Source organism: Oryzias latipes, chromosome 3 (assembly GCF_002234675.1).
Source record: "Oryzias latipes chromosome 3, ASM223467v1".
In the NCBI taxonomy this organism is placed as follows: domain Eukaryota; kingdom Metazoa; phylum Chordata; class Actinopteri; order Beloniformes; family Adrianichthyidae; genus Oryzias; species Oryzias latipes.
Window position 1 is genome coordinate 3,973,984 of NC_019861.2, and position 26,917 is coordinate 4,000,900.

At 44.7% G+C, this 26,917-nt stretch overlaps 1 protein-coding gene across 3 annotated transcripts; it reads right to left on the minus strand.

Annotated features, from left to right (window-relative positions):
* Positions 1–320: 320 nt before the first annotated feature.
* Positions 321–26,261, minus strand: znf408 (zinc finger protein 408). 3 transcript variants are annotated; one of them, XM_023951803.1, is made up of 9 exons: positions 26,159–26,261; positions 19,955–20,192; positions 19,746–19,804; positions 17,672–17,874; positions 14,718–15,334; positions 12,999–13,208; positions 12,790–12,913; positions 7,443–7,676; positions 321–2,045 (listed from the first exon to the last, which is right to left on the minus strand). In XM_023951803.1, exons 2-9 carry the CDS (start codon positions 20,186–20,188, stop codon positions 1,477–1,479), a joined length of 2,250 nt encoding a protein of 749 aa, XP_023807571.1. In that variant the 5' UTR covers positions 20,189–20,192; positions 26,159–26,261; the 3' UTR covers positions 321–1,476. The 3 variants fall into 3 exon arrangements, with proteins under 3 accessions (XP_023807571.1, XP_023807574.1, XP_011484964.1); XM_023951806.1 differs by having other exon boundaries at positions 14,718–15,331; positions 26,068–26,175; XM_011486662.3 differs by having other exon boundaries at positions 26,068–26,175.
* Positions 26,262–26,917: the final 656 nt, after the last annotated feature.

A 26,917-nucleotide genomic window follows, 5' to 3' on the forward strand; every position in this document is an offset into this window, starting at 1 on the left:
CATGACCCAAAGCTCCGCTTTCTGCTTCAAATCACCGACAAAGTCTTTATGCACAAGTTCGTCATTCATCTGCCAAGACATGCTGCTGCGTTTTGGATCCGTGTGGTTGACACCAGAACACAGCTGGAGCTGAAACGCTGCCTCAGTCGGAAGCGTGTTCATTCCCACACGTGTGCAGGAACCCTGAGGACAGAACGTCCTTTCCCAGCATCCCGGCACCAGCCCGCTCCCCCAGCACCGCTCCAGCCCCCTGAACACGACCCCAGCGGCTGTCCGTTGAGCCCCCGCTTTCCCCTGCAGGGACACTGTGGTGTTGACTCTCACATTTCTGTCAATCTTTATTTAACATGTTTCAGTTACATGCCTCGTCTTCTGCACTTTCTAAAGCTTCCCTCTGAAAGCTGAGGAAGACTTTCTCAGGACTAAAACGATGAAGACGGTCAGGAAGGGCTGGTCTCACAGACACAAAGACAGTTTGATGGAAAGACAGGAGTTTGGAAATCTTATCGATGCAATTCAGCAGATTTAAACTGATTAGATGAATAAGAAGGAAAACATGCTGATTGAAAATAAAATTGGAGGAGTTTGAATAAAAACAACCAAGTTCCCCAGTTTGAGTGTTTTTGTCATAGAAAGAACAAAAAATAATTTCTATACAAAAGCACATTTAAGATTTAATTTCCTGTTGTCATTTCGCTTTAATCCTGAAGATCTGAGCTCAGGGAAGATTCCAGAAACAAAGAGACCAAACAGGAAATCAGGCTTAAATAGGTGAGATTCAGCTCCTCACCAAAGTTTACAGGACGCCACTGAAGGTAATGATCAGCTGACACTCGGTAAAAAAGAGATTCAGAAAATGACATGTTTGCAAAAAGGTTTTTCTTTTTCCAAAACTGATGCTGCTTTTCTATAGAGTGTCCTTTAACAGTGAAGGGGCCGTTTCTTTGCAGAGAGGGGAATTCCTGTGGCCTGCTCTGCAGCCGTCTGCTGGAACACAGACGGCCTCAAGCGTTCAGAGCAAACTTGATGCGATGCAGCCCCTTTCTGCTTCACGTCCTCAAAGGTTTCAGACCTTTTTCTCAGCGTGGCTTCATCTTTACCAGACCATCGGCACACAGCGCTCCCTCTTTCACACCCACCTCCCTGAAGCTTTGCTCACTTCCTGTCAGATGCATGTGCTCAGGGAGGCAGGGATGCTCCCTTTAAGAGCAACTTCCACCTTTTCAAAAATCCAACACGTAACAGAGCAGGGCTTTGGGCAGAACTTTCCAAAAAGTCATTCTTCATGAAGCTTCTAGAACAGGTGTGATGTCCTTTGCAGCCAGCAGGAGGTACTGAACCCGCCTCCCAACGTTGACAACAGTTCGGTTAATCCTCCCCCTCCTTATAGTCAAGCTTACTGCTCGATTTCAGAGAGGAGTGAGGATAAGGGGGTAAGTGGGGGCGTGGTCATGGTGGCGTGCCCCCGCTCAGAATTCAGGCTGAGTTTATCTCCACCGTCTGAGCCACTGAGCAGAGGCCACTGTCCTCCTCCAGGATCAGCAGCTCCCCCACCGTCTGCTCCCCCTGGACCACAATGCACTGCTCCGAGCTCTCCGATATCAGCACCTCCACCAGTCCCGGCTCTGGCCCTGTGGTCACCGAACCGTCAGCGCTGAGGAGCAGCGAGGCGGGGGCCGATGCGGACAGGTGCTCTGTGTGGACGTAAACAAGGGCGTGCCGGACGCCGCCTGCAGCGCCGCCCTCCCCCTCGGAGGAGATCTGAACACTCCCTGGCTTCACCTCCGCCTCCTCCTCCACTTCAGCTTTCTCCTGGTTGGGGAGGTTCTTCCTCGGCCTCCCTCTGACCGGCTTCTGGTGACCGCAGCCTGACGCCGGGGCCCCTGCCCCCCCACTGGGAGTCGCTGCAGACGTCCTGTGCTGAGCTTGGTGTCTCAGCAGACTTTGCCTCACCGTGTAGGCGGCGCCGCAGTGGCAGGTGTACGGTTTCTCCTTCAGGTGGGACGACCTCATGTGTCTTCTCAGCTTGGTGGCTAAAGTGTAGCCTGAGGAGAACAAAGAAGCTGTTAGAGCTGGAGATGGGAGGGACGTGGTCTGAAACCCTGAGGGTTTGCAGTGTCTGAAAGTCTAATATTTAATCTGCCAATGGCAGAAGTACATTTGAGCCTGTTTTACTTACTACTGTTTTACTCACCCTGACCATCTTTTGAGGGATTATCAGAGAATTCTCAGTGATCTTTTAATCATGATTATGATGTTTTTATCCAAACAACTCAATGTATTTCTAGTGCTGTGTTTCTCAACCTTTCTGAGCCACAGTCCACTTTTCATTGACAAACACCACGGGGCACACAAGCAACGGAAAATGTAAAAAAGATCAACTCAAGTCTGTTATTGTGCCTCATGGCCGTTAACAGCAGCGCAGTAAGAGAGGCTGTCACATTAACCCAATGAATCATGGGAGATGTAGTGAAAAAATAACTGAGGCTATGTCCAAATTCCTTCACTCGCCACTTTGTAGTTCTGTCCCAATCTACAATTCCAAAATCCAGTGTCCTAGAAATTTCCCAGAAGTCTCTGCGAAAAACCAGGGTGCAACAATGCTCACTAGATTTGCAAATAAAATTGTTCCGATGCAATGCATTGTATCGGAACAATTTTTGCCAAAAAGGTTTATTTAAATGTAGTTATTTAATAAACCATCAACGTTTTCATCTTCAGAACACAGTGGATTCATAAATGTTCTTCACAAGACGCTCATATCAGTTCAAATTTAACTTTGTAAACTCGATGATGTCATATTCGCTGCTTAAAACAAATAGTAGTGAGCATGGAGTCCGCATTGCTTTTAAAATCCAGGGGCCTCATTTATAAAACTTTGCGTAGGATTTGCGTCAGAAGTGGCGTACGGATGAAACATAGGACGTGCGTACGCAAAGAAATATTCGGATTTATAAAACCGTGCGCACGCACATCCTACGCATCTTTCCCTTAATAAATCACAACCGATTCTAAATGCAGCGCAGCTTTTTGCGGCTTCATGACACGCCCATATTTGTCCATAAATAGTCCGTGAAACGCCCACAAATGAATATTCATTGATTGCGGAACCATGGCAAACACCGAGAGGAAATCAAAAAAACGTAACTTCACTCAATGTGAAGTAAAAGTTATCGTTGGCGAGGTGGAAAAGAGGAGAAAAGTGTTGTTTGGAGGGCACAGTGTGGACATTACTAATGCCAAAAAGGCACGTGAGCGGCAAACGGTGGCGGACGCCGTAAATGCTGTAGCCTCACATTCGAGGTTGTGAGGCTACAGCGCTCCATCGGGGGGGGCGGGGGGGGGGGACACCGGAGCGCCAGATGCACCGGGTGACACGCGTGGTTCCTCCGAGTGCTCCTCTGTAACGCCAGGCCCAAAAGCCCGCAGAGGTCCAACAGGACGGCTCGAGGAAGTCAGAACCGGCTCATAAGCCACTCGTCCTCGTTTGCCAGCAAGTCTTCTTGCTGTCTAAAGATGCGTTCACTCCGAATTCTTCCATTTTGCCACATCTTCTAAGAGCGCAAGATCAGCCATTGTGCGTCATTACGCATTGTGATGGGGCATTTTATAAGCTACAGATGGATGTCGGTAATAATCCACGTGGAAATGGGAAATTGTTCCGCGCAAATGTAATTTCTTGTTGCTTTCTGAATGATTGAGACATACGCCATACATTGTTTTATCAAAAATAAAACAAACTAAAGGCATATGCATGAATACCATACTTCCATAGCTTATGAAGAAATGTTTTAATATGAAAACAACTTTCCCCAGTGGATAATTAGTACGTCCGTCCGCACGCCCACACCTTTGTCTGCTCCTCCAGACGGACACACTGACGAGAATATCAGTTTTGTACATTATTTCGTTCTGTTAACTATATTATTTATGAGGATGAATTGCACAACATGCCAATATTGCAGAACATATTTCACTTTTCTTTTTCCAAATAAGTGTTCATTTGAATTTCTGTTGTAATTTTCGTTTGATTGTTTTGTTTGTTTCACTGCTGATCGATCAAACGGGTGTTCGTGTAGGCTGTTAATTGTAAGACTTGCTTTGTGAAGTCTTCATGTTATTTCTGAGAGGCAGGATTGTCATTTTCACATTCACGTGTTTCTTCCATCTGCCGACGGCGTCGCCGTTTCTCATTTCACCCGTTTTTGTGCGTACGCCTGGGTCAGAGCTTGCGTGAAGGACCGCACATTTTCCCGTCAAGTTTGCTTTTTATAAATCTCAACTATTGCGTAGAGAGTGGCGTACGCCTTCTTTTGTGCGTACGCAACGTTTATAAATGAGGCCCCAGGGCTCTACATAGTCCCACACTACATAGTTTTTTAGTAGTTGGGGGTTAAAGTGGGATTTCGGACACCGCCGTGTCTCACTCGTGTCTCTGATCTTTATAGCTTTATGAACCTTCTACGCGGTCTGACATGGGATCTGGCAGGGCTACACCGCTAAACACCATCTTTAGCTGTTATTTTTGTCGCAACTGAGATGCTTGATGAGCCGTGGCGGCACCAAGAAGGGAGGTCGTTAACCACGTCTGATTGGTTAGATTGATGTTTATGATTAAGCCTCCAAGAATGATTGGTGGAGACAGTTCAAGGGATTGGACGTTTTCCCAAAGGAGACCAGCTGACCCAAGTTGCAGCAAAATCGTAATACGAAGTGTCTTGAATACAAATCAAGAAATTGAATAAAAAAAAAATCAAATAAACACAAAGAAAAAAAGTATTTTCTGATCTTTTTTTATCCTAACTACTTAGTGAGAACATGGACCTGTCTGGATGAACACAGCTGACGTTCAATGCTTTAACTGGCAATGATACATGTTTTTATAGACCAATAAGGCATAAGTGAATAACTTCCCATGGTGCACTAGATGAAAAACACTGGTCTAGGACATAGTTTCAGCAGAGTGGCAGTAGTTCATTAGAAATTTGCCCCTGAGTTGTGGGGCAGACGGTTGCTGCAGAGCAACCCCGCCCCCTCTTCTCTTCACTGTTGCTTAGAGCTTGGAGCAGGGAGCTTATGGGATCTTTTTCCAAATGACATTTTTTTGTCTTCTCTTGATTCACAACTATCTGAATAAAGAAATACTCAGAAATGCGATTTTGAGCTTGATTAACACTTACTTTATATACACTGGGGATTAAAAGTTTGGACACTCATGGCTGTTGATGCCATTCCGAACAGAGGATACTGGCATGAAGAAGCCAAGGAAAGATGTAAAAAACATTGAAAAGGCATCAGATTACAGATGAGACATTCTTGTAATATTTAAAAAAAAAGAGCATTTAGTTTCATCATTTCACCCTTTCAAAATAAAAGAAAGCAAAATAATGGCGTGTGCAAAAGTTTGAGCACCCTGCAGATTTAGTGCCTTGTACGCCCCCCCCCGGCAAGTATCACAGCTTGTAAAGGTTTTTTGTAGCCAGCCAAGAATCTCTCTATTCTTGTTAGAGGTATCTTGACCCATTCTTCTTTCTAAAAGTCTTCCACTTCTTTGAGACTTCTGGTATGTCTGTCACACACATCTCTGTTCAGGTTTATCCAAAGATTTTCAATGATGTTGAGGTCAGATGATTAGGAAGGCCAAGGCCAAACCTTCTTAAAGTTTACCAGCGTGGATTTGGAGGCGTGTCCAGGATCATTATCCATCTGTAGAAGCCGTACTGTCCTCAACTTCAGCTTTTTCATAGATGCCATCAAGTTAGCGTCCAAAATTTGCTGAAATTTGGTTGAATCCATTTTTCCTTCTCCTCGTAAAATGTTTCCTGTACCGCTGGTTGTGATCCAACCCCAAAGCTTGATGGATCCACCCCGGATGGCTTAACAGTTGGACACAGGCTCTTTTCATTAAACTCTGTGCCCTTTCTTCTCCAAGCATATCTTCGCTCACTCTAGCCAAAAAGTTTCTTTACATTAGAACAGTGTGTCACAACTCCGGAGTCAGTCAGGTCTTTCTGGAGGGATCCTGCAGTCAAGCAAGGGTTTGGACTTGCTTTTCCCACAATCCTGTGAGCCGCTCTGTCTGAGATTTTCTTGGTCTTCCAGATCTTGCTTGAACTTCCACTGTTCCTGTTGATGCCATTCCGAACAGAGGATACTGGCATCTGAAAAGGCTTTGCTATCTCCTTATAGCCTTGTGCTGCTCTGTGAGCATCAACAGTTTCAGTGTTCTGGACCAGTGTTTCCCAACCCTGGTCCTCGGGGAACACTGTCCTGCATTTTTTCAATCCAACCCTGCTGGAACACACTTGCCTTTGATGCAGAGCCTGATGATGGGTTGAATCAGGTGTACATAGGCAGGGCAATATGCAAAACATGCAGGACAATGTGCCCTGAGGGCCAAGGCTGGGAAGAACCCATGATGCTGACTGTTGGGGCAAAAGTCAGATGACTCACATTGTTTCACATTTTTGAGATTGAAACCAAATGGTCTTTGCTGACGATGGTTGGTAACAATCCATGACACGGTCAGGTCCCAGCTTTTCCAAAGGGGGCGGTGCATGCTATACATTCTGCAGGGTGCCCAAACTTTTGCACACGCCATTATTTTATTTACTTTGAAAGGGTAAATGATGGAAATAATGCCTTACATAATACAAGAATGTCTTATCCGTACTGCCTTTTGAAGGTGTTTTCCATCTTTCCTTGGCTTCTTTATGTCCAATAATAGAACGTTTTTCCTGGGGGGCCCAAACTTTCAAACCCCACTGTATCCGGATTCTGATAATATTCCTTCATCATCAGAAAAAGACCACAAGAACATGTTAGAAACACCAAAACACCATTTTCTTCAGAGTGAGTCTTTCAAATGGTTTATTTAGGCGATCATTTGAATGAGTTTAAACCAGTTTAAACTGGTTTGGACTGATTTGATGATTACAGTCATACTGATAATAAGGATCATTAGGAGGTTGATTTTGGTCCTGATGATGGAACCATATATTGTGGTTTCATATCTGTCCCATTTTAAGCATTACTCATTGGGAAGACAATCAGCCTTACAGCAACCTTCTCCTCAAAAGGGGCCCCAGGCGTTTGTCAACACCATTTATGGTGGCGGGGAGGGGTTGACCGGGACTGGGAATGCTGTTTGGAGGTGAAAGGAAAACTTGAAACATTTCCTTAATCCCAGTTTTGCAGGCTTGATCCTGCTGGTTTCGTGAAACCAGGATCTTCAGCATGCTTTGGAGGAGTTTAGGATTTTGATCGTAGTCGACCTTGAAACTGAATTTATGGCACGCTCGCCTCAACTAGTACATGCTGACAGAAGGAACCTGGAGGCTGAAGCGTTTGACAGAAAGTGATCCGGTAACATGAACCCTGTACCTCCAGAACCATACTGGAACGCTGGTGTATCGGTGTATTAGATTAAGATCAGGAGTCACCTTTTCCACACACAGAGCAGCGATGGGGTCTCTCTCCAGTGTGCAGTCTCTCGTGGGACCTCAGACTGTGGGGGTCCCGTAGGGATTTCCCACAGTAACTGCACAGGAACCCCCCTCCGGTGTGGGATAACATGTGCCGCTGGAGATCAGGTTTCTGGGAGAACGACTGGTTGCACTCGGAACAGGAAAACGGCTTCACTCCGCTGTGAATCCTCAAGTGACATTCCAGGTTACCTGGGACAGATGACACACTAAGACTGAGCATGTCACCATCCATGTTTCATCACACATCCCTCATGTTCTCAGCCATACAGACATCTTTTTCCCAACCATTTAGCGTCTAAAACCAGGATCTCGGTTAAATGGCGTATATTTATATAGCTCTTTTCTACCTACGAGGCCCAAAGCGCTTTACAGTCACACACACATTCACACACTGGTGGCGGCTCCGCTGCCAAACACAGGCGCCCGCCTACCACCAGAGGCAGGGTGGTAGGCGCATCGACTCATGGGCGTGCAAGGCGGGAATCGAACCTGCAATCTTTCGATCATGGGTTGACCGCCCTACTGCTGCATCACGGCCGCCCAGAACCATAAAGACGGAGGTCTGGATGAATCCATATTTGCTCCTTGACTACAGAGCTGCTTCTTGATGCAGTTCAAGCTCAGTTTTAGGCTTTTTAGATTAAAATGCCCTGTATCTCCTTCTTATTCTCACATTGTGAATGTTTTTCTGATTGTTTTTCTTCCTATTACTGCTCAGGAATTTGGATCTATTTTCTCTAAAGACCTTGGGACGCATGAGTGTTTGCAGAAGTACTTTATAAATATTATAAAAACTGTTTCATGTTTAAGTAAAGCTGCTGAGTTTTCAGGACGGCGGTGAGCAAATTCCTGAGTCAGGCGAGCTGCAGCTGTTCATGGACAGATAGAAAGTAAGTAGACACTTTCTTTCAGTCAAGCTATTGTGTTCAACAGTTTGATGGCTGTTGCCATAGGGACGGGATGGCAGAACATGACTTTCTGCATCTGAAAGGTTTAAAAAGTCTCATCAGCCTGTGAAATGAAAGAAAGGTATGAGATCAGCAAAGCTTGACATTCTTTCCACGTTTAAATGTTCGTCATGCGTTTCATGGAGTGGATCCTTTCGAGCGGACGGTCTTGTTCCTCCACAGCGTTCTTACAGTAGAGACAGCCTTGACGGTGATTGTCACACCTTCAGCAGAACGAGGACGCCGTCTAGACAGCATTTGATAGGAAAAACACAAATAAAATAAAGCAAAGGACATGCTGATGAAGAGGACTCATACTCATTGTCAGTTGCCCTCCTGACACTTCACTGCACAGTATCAATGTTTGCATTAAGGAAGCTGAACCCCCATGTGACGAGACTCTTCAATGGTTTATCTGAGGAAAAACTCCAAACACCCCCAGAAGGTTTTTGTGATAAGACAACAAGACCATCCTCTAATTAGTTCAATAAAGTTCATAGTGTCTGTGTTGTTAACTGACTTTTTAGGTTCTTGTGTTGTCAGACACGATTATGTTTTGTTCACATACCTGACGTGTTTCGACGTCCGTCGAAACACGTCAGGTATGTGAACAAAACATAATCGTGTCTGACAACACAAGAACCTGGGACGTCAGTAAGACCTTCCTCTCTTAACTCTGTAATAAGCAGGAGGAGTAAAGTATGTCCTGCACTGCTCTAACATACTTCTCTGCCACTCCAGACGTCCTTAACCCTTATGCTATCCTATGGGGTCCAGGTGACCCCACCCTTACATTAACGTGTTCTCCCTACCATGACAAAGGTGGATAAAGGTGGAAAGATTTCTTGTAGTCCATGGACACCAGTGAAGATCACAAATCATTGAAGAAAAAAGGTTCAGAGCACTGTCTAGTGGGTCTAGATGACCCCATTCCCAGTGTTAAAGTGCCTAGGATAACACAAGGGTTACACAAAACCACAGTTCCTCTCTGGACCCTAGAGCTGGGCGACATGGCCAAAAGATAAAATCTCAGATTTTTTACAAATGATGGACTATATTTAACACAAACTGCTTCATTTTAACATCTCCTTTTTGGAAATTGGCTCTAACACAGAGTTCAACTAAATACAAGCTAGGCCTGCACAATAAATCGCAAATGTATCATGATTGCGATATCAAGCTGTGCAATATGTATATCGCAAAAGACGGCGAAAATCGCAATAAACACACATTCAATGTGCTAAAAAAATCCTTTGGCAGCTTGAAGTATTTAACCAATCAATTTAATCCATTTATGCATGTGACCAATCGGATGGAGCCCTTTTATGTTAGATTCTCGCCTACCATGCAGACTACTTTCATTTGGAGCTTAATTTAAGGTATGTTGACTCTTATTTAAACTATACTGCAGTGAAAAAGAAATGACGTTTTTTCGTTGTTTTGCTATTTTTTCATATATCGCGAGTTATATCGTCACTGCAATATTGATCATTAACATAGGGAATTTTCCTCATATCGTGCAGCCCGAATACAAGCTGTAAAAATGTTTGTAGAACAAAGCAGCAGATGCTAGCGCTAGCTTGAGCGTTCATAAAGACAAACGCTTCTTGCCCTCAACAGTGTCTGTTTCAGGAATTGAGACAGATTGGTCGTCCTCCCACTTTTCGCAGACACAACCTTGGAACAGATTTTCTGCGTGAGGCTTGATGCTCCAAGTCTGAAGTCACCACCCCTGTACCCCTCTACGAGAAGAGGGGGGTCAGCCAGTCGTCTGAACCACCTGGATGAAAATTATTTCCTGATTTTTTCTAAGGAAAGGAAATTGCATAAAAGTAACATTGATGTCATCTAACTGTAAAATCAAAATAAAACCTGAAAACAAGGACAGATTTACTAAATGAGAGCAGATTGACAGAAAAAGCACGTTTTTTCCTGATTCCGCCTCCAGTTGATTCATGTTTGCATGAAACAAAAACAGTCTAAAAATGTGATCATGTCTTGGATTATTGCCATTTACAGGAAATATGCAGCACTCTCACGATGGGGGGGGGGGGGGGGGGGGGGGGGGGGGCTGTTCTGTTTTGGTACCCGGTGTGGGTACCAAAACTGTTCGGCCTGTAATAAGTGCTCGGGGGCCTGACACTAATGCTGACGTCACACTACGGTAGCCCACTTGGACAAACTACGTAGCGTGGAGATCTGCTCGGGCTCTACCTATTGTCATTTCACGTTTCCTTTTGTAACTTAAAGTTCTTTTCCCTCATAGGTTGTGTCTGACATTATTCTTTGTAATGTTTATAGAGAGATTTTGCCACAACCCACTTTGTAAAAAGATGTGTGGCTGTTAGAATGAACCTGGTAGCTTTGTGTTTGCGAGCAGTGGAGGGTGCTTTGTCACGTATTATATGATATTGTTACATCCGGCTGCTCTGCGAGAGCGAGCTCCCGGACTCAGGAGAACCGTGTCTCCGGGGAGATTTGTATCTCCAAGCAGAGAAGCGGCTTTGGGACGGTGTGTGCGCTAGCAGAGGCGGCTTTTGCATGAACAGTCCTGAAAAAACGTGCAAACAATCATGTGAATTGGCTAAATGTGGTTAGCACCTATTAACTTAATCCTAACTACCTCTTCCGGGTCCGTTCTTCCAGTAGTCAGGCACTGGCCGCATGGATTTAAAAACTACAAGCGAACATGCACTTACAGTTTTTCTCAGTCGCTTTAGTACAATTCTCAGATCAGAATGAAATTCCCGAAACTATTTGTTCAATCTTCACACCATGATGTCACTTGTGCACATCATATAAGCAGTTTCTCACTTCTTTGAACAAGTTGCAATTGCTTTGGTACATCCATGCAAATGATTATGTACAATTCTCTGCTCTTTGCTACATTATGAATTGTTTATGTCATGTTGATCAAAATGTATTATATAGTTCACTGTGCAATAGTCTTACTCCTCAAAACACCTAGTCATTAGTTCATCGTACAAGTCATTAACTGCAAAATGGTTGACCAAGTTGTCACATGTCTTGCGTTTTGAGAGATGAACTAAAGATTTTGAGCAAGTTACAGGCTTTAGCAAGAAATCCATAGTGTTTTGCTGTTTGTACAAATTGTTTTGAGAAATGCACACACGTATTTGCAAACTTCAATTCTGATCTGAGAATTGGACTAAAGCGACTGAGAAAAACTGTAATAATAATCATGACAATAATAAAAGCACGTTTAGAAGATCATCTCGCTCTATCAGAGCTTTGTTTGTTTGCAATGGAACTCAGAACTTCTTCTCCTACGATCGTACCGTAATTTATCCATACCAATCACTATCCTACACGTCTTCGGACCAACGTACAGCCAATCAAATAGTGTGACGTCATCATTAGTCGCAGGCCCCCGAGCACTTATCGTTTGGGGGTCATTTGTGTTGGACAGGTTTTACTATCACAATAAGGGATTATGCATCTTTGGATAGCCAGGGTGTGTCTTTGTATCAACCCCCTATATTTTTCCTTTTTTTCTTTTTTCTTTATTACATGTTATTTATATTTTCTTTTCTTTTTTTTAACAGAGGGAAGGGGGGGGTGAAGGGGGGGATAGAAGAAAAAAGAGAGAGTGGGAGAGAGTGAGAGGATACAAGTACAGAGTTGCTAGTTTCAGTAGGTTATGATTTTAAGTTGTGAAACGTTTATACTAGATCTGCAAAAAGGCAAATGATTACATCCAAAGGTGAAAATCTGACACTAAGATGAGTGGAAGACATCTGTCCATCAATACACTGTGGGTTAGGAGGAGAGATGAAGCAGACAGGGAGCAGTGTGCCAGTGTGCACGTGCACGTGCATGGGGTGGTACATGCGCACTGCCAAAGTGGACCATGTGATCATAAGGGGAACCAGATCCTCCCCAGCCCGACCGGCAAGACCAGAGGAGAGGGGGCAAGAGACTCATAGCACCCCTGGCGACGGGACCCACACAGCCCAAGCGGGGGGGACTGCCCACGGGGGGGACTGCCCACCCAACCAACCAGGTGCAGATGAGGCACCAGGGAGCAACCTCAGCGCCATGGCCGCAAGGCCACAGGACAGAGGTGCTCCGCCGCCCGGCGGCAGCCATTAGGGCCATCGGGTACCGGACACCAAGACGCGGGCCAAGGATAGAGCCAGGACCCAGAGGACCCCTGAGCCCCCCACCACCCAGTCGGAGCCTCGCCACCGCAGGCCAGCCCCGGCGCCTAACCCAAGCAGCTAAAAGAGCAAAACGCAACCACAGCACCACCCCTATCATACACTGCACTATCCGCTACAATGTGTGTGTTTGGTGTGTGTAGACATCAGGGCTCCTCAGTGTCCATAGTTCACCTTTCTGACTGAAGGTTTTCCCGCAGTGCTGGCAGCTGTGAGGCTTCTGTCCGCTGTGGAGCTTCATGTGGTTCCTCAAGGAGCCGGAGTTGGCCAGCAGCTTGTTGCAGACGGGACACTGAAGCTGGAAGAGCAGATCAAACGGCAGTAGAGCTTCAATTTTGCTCCCTTCTTTGCCTCCAGTTTCCTTGTTGAACACACCACATTACCTTTGGGGGCTGCGGGTAGATGCGTCTGCTGCAGTGCAGGAGCCGGTGCACTCGTAGGGAGGGGCGGCGAGCAAACGCTTTGCCACACTGTTCACAGATGTAGGGCTTTTCTCCCGTGTGCAGCACCATGTGCTCCTTTAGGTCCCGCTTCAGGCCGTAGGTCTTCTCACAGTGAGAGCAGGAGAAGGGCCGCTCCCCTCGGTGACTCAACTGCAAGGAAAGAGCTTTGCATGTGAGAAAATCTGCTGCTGCTTCTCTGCAGCAGGATGCAAAGAACGTGGAGAAGCTGTGATGAAAGCTTTTCCCTGCAGTCAGAACAGATTTCCTTCAAAATCTCAGAGACGTGGATCAGTGAGGACCACCAAACCCCAGCAGACGCTGATGAAACAGCACCAGCACACATGGAAAGTCAACTAGAGGAGGTCCATCAATGACACTGCAGGTAATGAGATCAGCTTGAGATCTTCTACATGGAAACGGTTTATCTTTATCAGAGGTACAGACTTTAAACAATCCCTGCTTCATCGCTGTGAAGGTGTGTGTTCAGACTGGAGAAGCAGGGAGGAGATTCTCCCTCTTTTTTTCTTTTTCTACTGTTGACCGCTACCTACGGTCGGAAGAGGCTGAGTGTGAAATGTCCCAGCAGTGTAACTCTGGGGAGTCCTGCTCCAGACTTTTTCTTTCTCAGCTTCATTCTGATATGTGAAAGATTTGGTGTCCGGATATAAACCGCAATCATCATTTTCTCCCCCATAATCAATTGTCCAACGTTTGGCACTTCCGTGAATTAAAAGGGACGTCATGCGTCACTGCCAAATCCGAGTCCCTGATTGGTTAAAGTTTAACTGGTTTAACTTCTAACAGGTGCTCAATGGCTGTACGAAGAGCCCAAAAGGGGGGCGTAGAAACCTGCGTAGCTACGAGTGAACATGAGAATTCTGAATGCAGAAGCCGGAAATATGCATTTACAGAGACTTTGAATCGGAAATGGCCACTTAAACGGGAGTTTTGCGATGGCGGTATGGACGGAAGCCACATTTTATAAACAGGAACACTTGTAGCTGCTCGGTTCCTCCTACAGCCTGGTTAAACCGTGGTACATGAGTCCTAAAGGAGCCCTATAGAATAGAGAGTGCAGAAGATGTCTGATTCTTCATCTTACTGTAAACGATGTTTCAGGAAATGAACCCTCTCCTGACGATTACTGAAGATCATCTTTTCATTACAGTGTTATATTTAGGGGGCTCTGCGGCCGGACCCTGGGCGGCGCTCCTGGGACCAGGTCCGACCGGGTGGGCTCGATTGCTCCAGCTCCATGGGCTCTGTGACAGGCTGGCAACCTATCCAGGGTGTATCACGCCTTCTCCAAATAGTAACCGGGACAGTCTCCGGCAACCTCAGCGGGTTAGGAAAATGGGTGGAAGTTCAGGACAAAAATCCCAGCATTGAGCTGCCATACTGGATTTATATACTGAAAAGGGAATAGCCGAGTCCCCGATTGTGTTTGATCGCATTGCAGGACCTCAGATCGCGTCTGTACGAGACTTAAGATTGAAACTCAGCGACTCTGACGCACAAATCGCATCCGGTGTGAATGCGGCATAAAGATTGGCAGCAGTGAGTTTCTGCAGAACATGTGATTCTTCAAAAAGATGTCCGATGACCTTCATCAAAACGCATCACCTTCAGTGTGACCCACGCATGTGGCGGCTGCCGTACCTGATGGGCTCTGAAGCTCTCTGCAGATGTGTAGTGTTTCCCACAGTCCTGGCAGCTGAAGGGTTTCTCCTCAGTGTGGCTGAACTGATGCTTCTTCAAATGACCCACCTGGAAGAACCTTTTCCCGCAGCTGGAGCAGCTGTAGCGTCTCTCTCTGACTCCTCTGTGACACAGAAGCGCGTCTTCAGCAGGAGGAGCTGCTGAGGCGGCCTTTTGGGAAGTCTCTGAGGAAACAGCTGGCTTCCCACTCCTGTCCCCCCCCTCCGCTGTTGGCAAACAGTCAGGCTGGATGGGGGTGCACCTCACCCGAGCGGTGAGACAGTGGGTTCGTCGCGGTTTAGCAGCCAGCCGGGAGCTGGAGCGGATAGAAGGGGCGGGGCTGGGAGCATCCTTGAGTCCAACAGAAGCAGGATCTGCTGCTCCGTGTGTCCCATCGTCCTGCCGCCAGGCCGCCGCCCTCCTCCTCCTCCTCCTCCTGATAGGGAGTGGATGAGTCCTCTTTGAGGGCTGTTGTTTCTGAGGAGTCTTACACTTTTCCTTCTCCTCCTCATGTTCTTGCCTGTTCAGATTCTCCTTTTCTTCAGGGTCAACTTCGTGAACAAACCTCACAACGTCTTCTGTCCCAGAAAAAAAGACAGAATCCGTGCTCAGTCATCACAAAAAACACAGTCCAGTCTTTCTTTGAATTAAAAAAAAAGGGCTACAAACATGTTTGTGTTAGATTAGCCAATGCTTTCAGGTTAGTATCAGACCCCACAGAAGGACCAGGGTGTCATGTTTAAGACGTGACGAATCAATTGAAGACAATTGAACAGAGAAAATGTTTGGAGTAAACAGATCTTTCAACCCAACGGTTTTTTGAGCATCCCACAGATTACCGCAAAAACCAACTCTGATGAAAATGGTGTTTTTGGTGTTTTTAACATGTTTATTTTTAGCATTTTTCTCATGATGGAGGACATATCTGTCATTTCTGTCCTTTAGTTTCAGCAGCATTCAGATTTAAGCCAATTTCAACTTTATCTTTGCCTTCTCACAATGGTTTCTTAAACTTTGAAATGACGATTGTTGCCTTCCTTATCAGCAACACAATGACGTAACGTTCTGCCTCTCAAATGGATCATTTCCATAGGATCTGATGAATCGCTTCTGTTATTCATCTCTAATCCTCCCATCTCTAACCGTTTCTTTTCTAAATCCAATTATTGATGCATCAATGGCGCTTGCCTGTGGGAATCAACAGCTTCCCGTCTTTCATCGTTCATTTAGAGCCTCTTATCGTTTTGAAGATGCATTTAAGAATAATGAGCTCAGTTTGAGAGGTGCAGCAGTCGGGACGTCCACAGTCTGCTGCTGCTGCTGCTGCTGGAGTATGAGGCAGACGCTCCTGCTCACAACAGCCGATGAAAGTCCCCAAATCAGAAAGATGGAATCTGTCATGTGACCCCTGAAAACAACCCATGTTCAAGGTGTTTTATGAACACAGCAAACCACTTTCCCTTTAGCTCCCCATGAGCAGTTTTATGCCAAATCCACATCTTTTAACAGAGAAGGGTTTTTTTCCACTAACACTAAATGATGGTTGAAAACAGATTAAAAGTCAAAAATCTAAGTTAAAATGGACCACAATGCTTCCGCCTGCAGATGAAAACATTTCAGGCTTTAGCGACACAGATACGATTGAAGCCGCTTTCCAGCTCCTCCAGGTTCTAAAGGATTCAAGAACAGAAACAATGGTTCTGCAGAAAGAGGGTTTTGTCCAAACACCGGACAGACATCCAAAAGACGCCTGGCACAAGAAGATGCCGCAGAAATGTTAGCATGACATTAAGGTACAGCCATTTGGTTCTGAAGTAACAAATTGCGCCAGGCTGCTAAAATTGTCCTGCTGCCAGACATTTGTGTCACACCCGTCGCCAAAATCACAACCCAAGATCTCGGATTAAAACTGCTCGTCCCTGCCCCACGAAAGCATCTTAACCTCAACCGTAATCCTAAACTTAACCCTTCCTCTGGGTCCGTCCGGCCAAAAGACCCGTCAGCCGAAACCCTCGACGGACATCTGCGCACATTGACAAGAGACGAACACAAGAAGCATGGATGGGTCTTCCAACAGGACAATGACCCAAAACATTTAGCCAAGACAACCAAGGAAAGCTTGAAAAGAGGCAAATCAAGGTCATGGAGTGGTCCAGCCAGTTTCTGGATCTCAATCCTCTAGAAAACCTTTGGCGAGAACTGAAGCCCAGAGTTGCTAAGCAACAGCCACCAAATCTGAATGATTTAGTAAAGTAGAAAGGACCAAAATTCCTCCTGATATGTGCAGAAACCTGCTTATCAACTACAAGAAACCTCTGACCTCTGTGCTGATACTAAGGGTTTTGCTCCAAAGTACCAAATCTTTCCAGTAAGAGGGATCAAATACTTATTTCCTTCAATGAAACCGGAATAAATGTAAACAAATTCTTTAAAGTGGATTTCTCGTTTTTCTTTCTCACTGTTCAAAAGAACCAACCAATAGGATGACAGACGGTCAGTTTCTTTTCACTGTAAATAAACAGCTTTCATTAGTTTCCAGTGTTGAAGATGTTCACTGGACCTGATGAGAGAGACCCTCCCCACTATAAAACCATCGGAGGGGGAGCTTTAGATCCCCAGAAAACACCTTTTTACTCACAGAGTGAGTTGTACTTGTAAACAAACATTTCCAGTCGACAGTGAAGAAACCTGCTGACAGGGGACACGCCGTCTGGCTCTGAAGCCTGAACTGGCACCGCAGTGACCAGAGATCGGCTCTGGAAGGGATCAACTGTCATTCATCTTAGGCAGGTTGCTTTGCTCACTTGAAGACAGTTTTACTGTTTTGGGGGTTCAGATCAACATTAAATAGTTAAACATTAAAGTCATAATTGTACATTCATGTTTTTTGGAGACATGAGCGAAAGCAGCGGCACCTCTGAGTCCGGCGGAGCCCCCAGAGAGGCCTGTGGTCCGGCTTTTGCCCTCAGGGTCTCCATAGATCAGCAGCTCCGCCCCTGCCTGGATATCGCGACACGCGCGCAGACGCACGGCCGTGCAGACACCTCCAGACTCCTGCGCACACGCGCACTGCACTGCCACATTCTGCTGAGCTGGGTACTGCACCTGACAGGCAAAGCTGAGGGAAAATACAGGGTAAGGAGGGGGTCATCAGCATAATAGTGAGATGAAGCTCAGCTGGAGCAGAGAAGAGTGAGGCCATAAACGCTGGTCTCAGGAACAGACATCATCATAAAGACATCTTCATCTGTTCAGCCGCGCTCCCTGATGGTCCCTCACGGCGCCATCAGGGAGGCTGAGGCGGCGCTTCATCAGGACCTGCACAGCAGGGAGCAGCAGAAGAGCCGGTCCTGCTAAAGGCAGACTAAGCCTCGGCATCACTTTCGAGAGCAAAAATTGGATTTTGAGCAAAAAAATGTGTTGTTTCCAATTGAAGTTTTAAATAAGCATCTCACTCCAAAGTCAATCCATACATTTAGAACCGGAAAAAGAAAACCCATCAAAGAACCACTCCAATGGAAATGGTGTTTTTGGTCTTGTTCTTGTAGCAGGGTTTAGTGAAGGTGTGTCAAACTCAGTTGCACAGGGGGCCAAGATCTAAAACCCACTTTGGGTCGAAGGTTTAACAGGATACACTTTTATTGAACATACTTTTTTTTAACATAAATATGAATGAAAACAGACGGGAATATTGTTCTTAAAAAAATCTAATTATACCTTAAATAACATAAGAATTTGCTCACTAAAACAATATCCTGTCAAAATTATACAAGTAAGAAATAAAGTAAATATTTTTTTAAAAATTACATTATTTTACTTTTATGTTATTTTATATTTAAAAAAAACACTTTTGAATATCCCAAAAGATTTGGCTCTCCATAAGAACAAATCCAGTCAAAAGCATTTGAATTACAAATATGAAAAAACACACAAAACCTGGACATGGAAATCCAATTTATGCTTTTCAGCAAAAACAAATTTTCTTTTCTCGTATGTCAATTGATCACAGCTGGAGACCTGGCTTCGTTTTTTAGCATGAAGTTGGTTTTTGTTTGAGGTCCTGTGTTATGGAGATTCTGGGGATGGAGAGCAACAGCTCATCAGTAAGACGATATCGGTGTGCCATTTTGTTACCTACATGCAGCCTGGATTCAGTGACAGAGGTCAAAGGTTTCCTATAGATCTTCACTGCAGCTGCTGTTCTGGTCCATTCCTCCATGCAGATCCTCTCCAGAGCTGTGATGTTTTATGTGATGTTTTATTATTATAATGATGATGTTTTGGTAGGACTTTCATCACCCTTCGCAGATTCTCTGTTAGAATGGAGTCTAGAGATTGGCTAGAACTATTCAGAACCTTGAATTTTTTTTTTTTTTTTAATATAAAGCCACTCCTTGGTTTGCCATAGTGATGTGTTTCGGATCATTGTCATGCTGGAATATCCAGAGATGTTTCATCTTCATTACTCTTTTCATCCAAATTCTCACCATACCTTGGTCCATGCATCCTTTCCTTTATATGCATCAGTGATTTTGTGTCCTTTGTGAAAAAGCATGTCCAAACCATGAAATTTCAACCTGGTTCAGGTCTAACTCATATCCAGTCTTTTGGAACCGACATACCCAGAGTAAGCAAGTTCAGGCAGTTTTCAGCCAGAGTTCAGGATGGTCTAAACGTGCCTTCTGGAATACCCATTACATTACATTGATCTAAACGACTATAGATAAAAGCATGCATCAGCACCTCTGTGCTGGCAAGAGAGAGGAATGGGTGGACTCTGGCAATGTCTAAGATGATAAAAGCCTGTCTTAACGTTGTTCAGACGTGCCAACAAACTTAAGTTTCTACCAGTTTCTGCAACTATTGAGTCATTGTTCAGTCAAGACAGCAAACCCATTCTGTATGAAACCATGGTGGTTCGGTTCGTGCTTGTTCTGTATTTATACTCTTTAAAACACATCTATCTTCTACTTGAAGGAGCGACCTCACCTGACCCACACGGCCGTTTGGGGCGGAGCTTCAGGAGTTCCTGAGGTTCCCATCAGGACCTGCAGATCCAAGCAGACAGAACTGCTATTCTCACAGCTGCTTTTTCTGCATCATGGACCGTCACATGAACACAGACTCTGTGCACGTGCACGTGTGTGCACATCTGTGCACGTGCGTGTGTGTGTGCCTGAGTGTCAGCTCTGACATACCTCCCCTATTTGTGATGCTGTACTTTTGGAAGGGGCGGGGGCAGAGCGATGACTAGAGGGGGTCGTGTCCTCTTCCCTCCCCAGCAGTGACCCAGCCTTCAGCGGCTGGCCCACCCACCACAGGCCCAGACGGCCCCCACAGTGCCGGGAGGGCCCTACAGCAAAGCCACAGGGGAGCAGGGAGGAGAGAAGGGTGATGATTTCAGGCAGGGAGGGGGTACTGGGACAGGCCATCAACCTGCAGAGGAAAACGAAAACACTGAAACAGGGAGGGGCTCTGCTGGAGATATGATTGAACCCTTTTTAACTTTAATTCTGCTGATGGAAACACACTCCTAGAGCTGTCGAATTTTGATGTGGACCACCAGGGGGCGCGGTGTCGCGGTTAACACCCCCCCCCCCCCCAAAAAAAAAATAAACACAAAATCCCCCGGCGGCCGCATCGGAAATAAATAAATACAGTTACAACGTACTATTCTTTGTCAACAATGACAACAAATGACAACAACTAACAACTACATATCTAACTTGTGAACTAACTATAGGTGTTGTAGATTGACTGTGTGTGTGAGCGCGGAGCGTCTTGTGTAGGAATAGGAGTGTGTTGGGGGTGTGTGTTGATTCTTCTGCAGCGGGCCGCTCTGGAGCTGCACGCAAGTTTCACCTGTGCTCTCTGGTACAGACATCTTCTCAGAATTTTATTTATTGCCCATTAATAAACAGACTGCAGACACTTTGTCACCTCTCCGGTTGCCATGAAGCCTGACACCCATGAAGAACGCGGGGCAGGACACTCCGCTTTTGTTTATACAGACACGTAACGTTACGCTGCAAAAAATAGTTCCCAAACAAAACATGTAGTGATTTTCATGGAAATCTAACAGCGCGCGTTCATGTTTGGTGTTACGGATTGAAGGCGGACAGTAACCCCCCCAACACAAAATCCTCCGGTGGGCGGCCGTGTCGCGCACTTAGGAACGCACGCAGCTTGTAATGGAAATGAATACAATGGAAATTAATAATTAGAAAGCAGTAAATTTGTCGTATTTCCTCACGAGACGGAAACTTCTGTTGTAGAATAAGGATGTGTGCTTCTTAAAGCGCGCGCCTGTTTGTGTTAACGGAGCCACGTGCAGCGCGACTGAGAGCACACGCGGTGGGAGAAAAGGAGACAACAGTCTGAAGCAGAGGTGGGCACGGAGGGCCGCATTCCTGCATGTTTTCCAGTATACCCTGCTCTGGCATGTTCTAATTGGCTGGACACACCTGAACCAGGTTATCAGCCATGAGTAGGGCAAGAGTATCTGGAAATCATGCAGACACACCGGCCCTCGAGGCCTGGAATTGCCCACCCCTGAAGGAAAGAAAGTCTGAACACAGGACTAGCAGAAAAAGGAAATTATCAGCAAAGATGAATGTGTTTATTATAGTTCCAAACACGCACCATATGCAAAACGTAAAAAAAAAAAAAGTGCGTAAAAAAAGTGCGGTGATGAGGTCATCACCATCACTGCGGTGATGCGGTTATCGTCACAGCCCTACACACTCCTCCCAATAAGTTAGGACAGTGGAGGATAGTGGAGTGGAGCCCCGCCAGTGACAGACCACAACCACGACCAGAACCTAATGACCTCTGACCTCAGACAGGGTTTAGCAAACGCCACACAGCTGCAGGCCCTGTTACCAGATGTGAGGGGTACTAGGGAGTCCAGACAAACCATTCACCACCGACTACAATGACTGACGACCGTTTCAGGTGACTACTGACACCAAGACACCGCCGTGAACGTTTGCAGTACAGACCATGTGACCTGGACGATGCAGCAAGGGTCTACTGTCCCGTTCACTGATGAGTGTCGGGTCGCCTCTCACAGAAATGATGGTCGTCAAGAAGGCAAGGTGAGCAACACGCCGTGGTCAACCAGGGTTCACTTGGGTGGAGGAGGAGCAACAGTCTGAACAGGCATCTCCAGTCGGAGCAAAACCCTCATCGGGGTTATAGTTGATGGTCCAGTCACTGCAACGTCTCACAGTAGAGACACAGTAGAACCATCATCATCATCCCCCAAGTCCACCAGAACACCCCAAACTTTCTCTTCATGGATGATAGTGCTCCACCACACGGTACCAGAATTGTCACAGCTGGACTTCAGGTAGTGGGAGTGGCTTATATGGTCTGACCAGCAATGACCCTTGACCTGAACCCTATAGTCTGGGACCACCTGAAGCAGAGACTGGATGATCGGACCCCCAAGTGACCCGACAGAACTGCATGTAGCACGCCTCAGAACCTCATCACGAGGCTGATGAGGAGCATGAGAGATCGCTGTGAAGCTGTCGTTGCAGCAAATGCTGGAATTACCCGCTATAAACATTGTTTGTTATTTGGATTTATCTTTATTAATGTCCTAGATTTGGGGGTAATAAATGTCAAACTAATGAAAATTGTGCTTCTTCTTGTTCAGCATCTGTTCTTAGTCAAATTATAGATAACAGTCTGTTAAAACCTGCATGTCTCTATTTTACACAAGGGAGATTTAATGCAGAGAAAATATACGTCGTTAATCTATAATTATGGCTAAATACTTTATGCACAAGTGTAAATATGCTAACAAAAAATCAGTATTTTAGGTTTTCCACAAAGAAACGATATTGTATGTTAACAGTATAAAACCCTCCATTAAAATAACAAAAAGCTGTTAGAGCAGTTGAAACCAGCGCCTAACCTCTTGTGTCATCTTACTTGACAACAAAACATCATGCGGATTGTATCATATAATACGCGTGGCTTGCGTACTGGACACAGTGTTGCTGATAAATCCAGTCGCTATGTCGTTGATAAGCTTTTGAATGAGTGTGATGTATTATGTTTGCAAGAAACCTGGCTTGCCAAACAGGACTTGGACAATCTGAACTCATTACATGTGGATTTCCATGGTGTTGGTGAATCCACCACTGATCTGAGCACCAGAATCGTTCGAGGTAGAATTCCTGGGGGCGTGGCTATCCTCTGGAATGTTAAGTATGATGCTGCTGTTAATGTTGTGAGACTTAATGTTGATTGGGCTGTTGGCTTGGAAATTAACATTGATGAAAAGAAATTTATAATTCTAAATGTTTACATGCCCTATGAGTCTTATCTATTGGAGGACGAATTCTTGCAGAAATTAGCATTCATAAAAGCATTTATTGAGGATAGCAGCTCCACTTGTGTGTTTGTTATAGGAGACTTTAATACTGATCTCTCAAATGACTCATCAATATTTGGTAATCATTTAACTTCTTACTGTGAAGAAAATAATCTCACTTTTTCAAGTAGAATACTTCTCCCAGATACAAGCTTTACTTATATCAGTGATGCCTGGCATTCCACCTCATGGCTGGACCACTGTATCTGTACTGTGGATGCTCATGCTTCTCTGAGAAACATAGAAATCCTGTATAATTTGGCTACCTCTGATCACATACCAGTAGTCTTCTCCTTAAATGTGGCAAATATACCATCTCTTGAGACGAAAGAAAATAACGATCTTACAGATAAACTTGATTGGTCCAAAGTTACAAATGAGGACATCAATAAATACACAGCAACCACCGATGCTCAGCTGCAGGCTGTAAAATTACCCAGGGATGCACTGGCATGCTGTGATCCAAACTGCAAAAATACTACTCATTGTGCTGAATTATGTAAACTCTATGAAAATATAGTCAAAGCTGTTAAAGATAGTAGTCTTTGCCTACGAAGCAGGAGTCTTAAAAGCTGGACTGTCAAGCCAGGCTGGAATGACTTTGTAGCTGAACCTCATGCTGCAGCCAGGGACGCTTTCAGACTCTGGCATGAAGCTGGGAAACCTCGACAAGGTGCTTTATTTGAGAGCAAGAAAATGACTACTGCTAGATTCAAATATTCACTTTGCATCATCAAAAGGCAAGAAAACATGATGAGAGCAGACTCTCTGGCCAGAGGTCTACAAAATAATGATTACCATAAATTCTGGAAGGAGGTCAATGCTATGAATAACCGTAAAACTTCATTGCCATCCAACATTGAAGGTGTATGTGGTGCTGATAACATTGCTGATTTATGGCATAAGCATTATTCTGACCTGCTCAATTCGGTAAAAAGTCATGCAGTTTCTATTGACAACGTGGATCTTACTGACACTATGGTTATTCGTGCAAGTGAGATTCAAGATGCAATTTCAAAGATAAAAGAAGGCAAAGCATGTGGTCTAGATGACATCACAGTCGAGCATTTAAAATATTCAAGTTTTAAATTACTGCCCCTGCTGGCCATGTGTTTCACTGGCTTTTTAACCCATGGAGTCTTGCCTGATTCAATTCTCTCAGTTGTATTGATTCCCGTCATCAAAGACAAGACTGCCAGTTTAAATAGTCTGTTGAATTACCGACCGATTGCCCTTTCCAGCAACATTTCAAAAATCTTAGAATATGTTTTATTGACTAGACTCGAAGTGCATCTTTTAACAAGTGAGAATCAATTTGGTTTTTAAAAAAGTCTCGGCACTGATATGTGTATCTACGCGTTACATGAAATAGTTGGGAAATACCTGCATTTGAATACATCTGTATTTTTGTGTTTTATTGATGCCACTAAGGCATTTGACAGGGTCAACCACCTCAAGCTTTTTCAGAAGCTAATCAATCGAGGAGTGCCCAAATACCTTGTACGACTCCTGGCTTTCTGGTATGCTAATCAAACAATGGTAGTCAAATGGGGCAATGTCTTATCAGAGCCTTTTTATGTAAGCAATGGTGTTCAACAGGGGGGGATCCTCTCTCCATTTCTATTCAATGTGTATATTCATGACCTATCCACTAATCTGAATCTGTGCAAAACTGGATGTGTTGTTGGATGTCAAACCTTTAATCATCTTATGTATGCTGATGACCTTGTCATTTTTAGCCCCTACAGTGCTGGGTTACAAACACTTTTAAAAGTTTGTTCTGACTATGGCAGAGACTTTGATATAAACTACAATCCCTCTAAAAGCAAAGTAATGATTGTAAGGACCAAAGACGACAGAAATGTAAACTGTCCTGTTTTTAAGCTTTGTGGAACGACTCTGGAGCAAACCTCATCTATCAAATATCTTGGACATTTCATTACTGACGATTGGAGGGATGATAGAGACATTCAGAGACAGTACTGTAAACTCTATGCTCAGGCAAACATGCTGATGAGAAAATTCAGTACGTGTTCTCTTCAAGTGAAGTGTTCGCTGTTCAGAGCTCACTGCACTCCTCTGTATACGGCCCCTCTTTGGTGGAACTATGGACGTGGGACATTCCGCAAATTCTTAGTGGCCTATAATGATGCTTTTAGGCTTCTGCTACAGGTGCCAAGGTGGTACAGAGCCAGTCAGCTATTTGTGGATGCTCACATCCCCACTACTGCGTAAGCTTACATACAGCCTTATGGAACGCCTGGACAAATCTAAGAACTCAATTATCATGTCTCTGACTGATCCCAAAAGAAGCTCATGCCGCTACACTTCTGCCCTGAGGAAACACTGGATACAGCGATTATACTCTTTTTAATTTATATCTTTTTACTTTTTATTATGTATACTGTATTTGTATCTTTTTCTATGAACCACATCTGAGTCTGAAATAAAAGTGTGTTAAACATGGTCTCTTTTGAAATGAAACTTTAACAGATTCCTTTGCCTTTGTTATTTTTGCCTAACCTGTTTGACATTGTTATTTCCATGGTTATTTTCATTTTTGTTTATTTTCCGAACGCGAAAATTGTATTTTGCACACAGTGTGGAGTTTTGTATTTGGTATTTTGAATGTGCAATATTCGTTAATAAAGTTTTTACAAAAAACCTGCACGTCTCTGTCAGAAAGCCGTTTGTGTCACGCAGGGAAACTCCGCGCCGGCCCACACAATCTCACAGCCGAAGTTCAGCAGAACCCATCCTCTATAATGATCCTAAAAAGCTTTTAATACCTTTGTTAAAAATCCCAAATGTTCCCCCGAGCCGTGCGCATGCGTCTTTTATGCATCAACTGTGGTTTCTTTCAGGCAATGTTTTTAAAGCGCCGTTTTACGGTCTGGTCCGAAACAAAGCTGATCTCGAACTTACGGTGTTTGCGTTTCTGCAGCGTAAATTGCCAAACGTCCCAAACGTGTCAGTGAACTCTGGGAAAGGCTGTGCGATCCAGCACATTACTTACAAAAACAAAAGACAGTCCGCCTCCTCTGTCGTCCGTCTAGACAATCACTCGCGCGAGCTTTTGGTTCCGCTTGAACCGAACGTTCCGCTGCGGAGCAGAAGGGCAGGATTTAATTGTTTATTATTTTCATTTTTAGAAGTTGCAATATAATTCAGTTTTCAATCTTTTCGTGATGATTATAAATTAGGCTGCTGAGATGTGCAGGTCATTGCGTTTTACTCGCGACCTGTTGCTATGCTGTCCAGGAACCACCAGGTGTCAATCATGTGCAGATTGTGGTGCAGAAGAACAGAGCAGAGTGGAAACAAATTATTATTAGTAGAAATTGCGAACCATAGCAAATTTCTTAATCATAAATTCTGTACAATTATCGTATTAATTGGTGGTGAATGGCTTTATAGATTACCCTCAAAATTGAATTCCCAGCATATCAATCCAACCTTACAGGACTTCTGTCTTGATGTTAATGTTTCTAATCCCAGGAGGATAAAAAAAACCTCTCAAACAAGCATTCTCTTGGTTTAAACCTAATGGCTTTTCGAATCTCAGATTGACTTCTGGCTAGTCTCAAATAACCTTTTACAAAACAAAATAGATGTTAGCATCTCAGCAGCTCCCCTGACTGATCACTGTTTGATTGAACTTAATATCCTCTCTCAAATAAAAAATATCCTTTGGAAGAGGCTACTGGAAATTTTATTCCTCAATCCTTGCTAATGAAAACGTTTGCAGTGCAATTACTGAACTATTAGAAACAAT

Bases quoted from the DNA above. Each gene is read 5' to 3' on its own strand.
- znf408 (XM_023951803.1), bottom strand. From the start codon at position 20,188: ATGGCCTGTCCCAGTACCCCCTCCCTGCCTGAAATCATCACCCTTCTC. The intron at 13,209-14,717 runs GTACGGCAGCCG...CTTTCCTTGCAG, and splicing joins AGAGCTTCAGAGCCCATCAG to TTGAGTCACCGAGGGGAGCG. The intron at 2,046-7,442 runs GTGACTCCTGAT...TGTTCTCCTCAG, and splicing joins CTGCTCTGTGTGTGGAAAAG to GCTACACTTTAGCCACCAAG.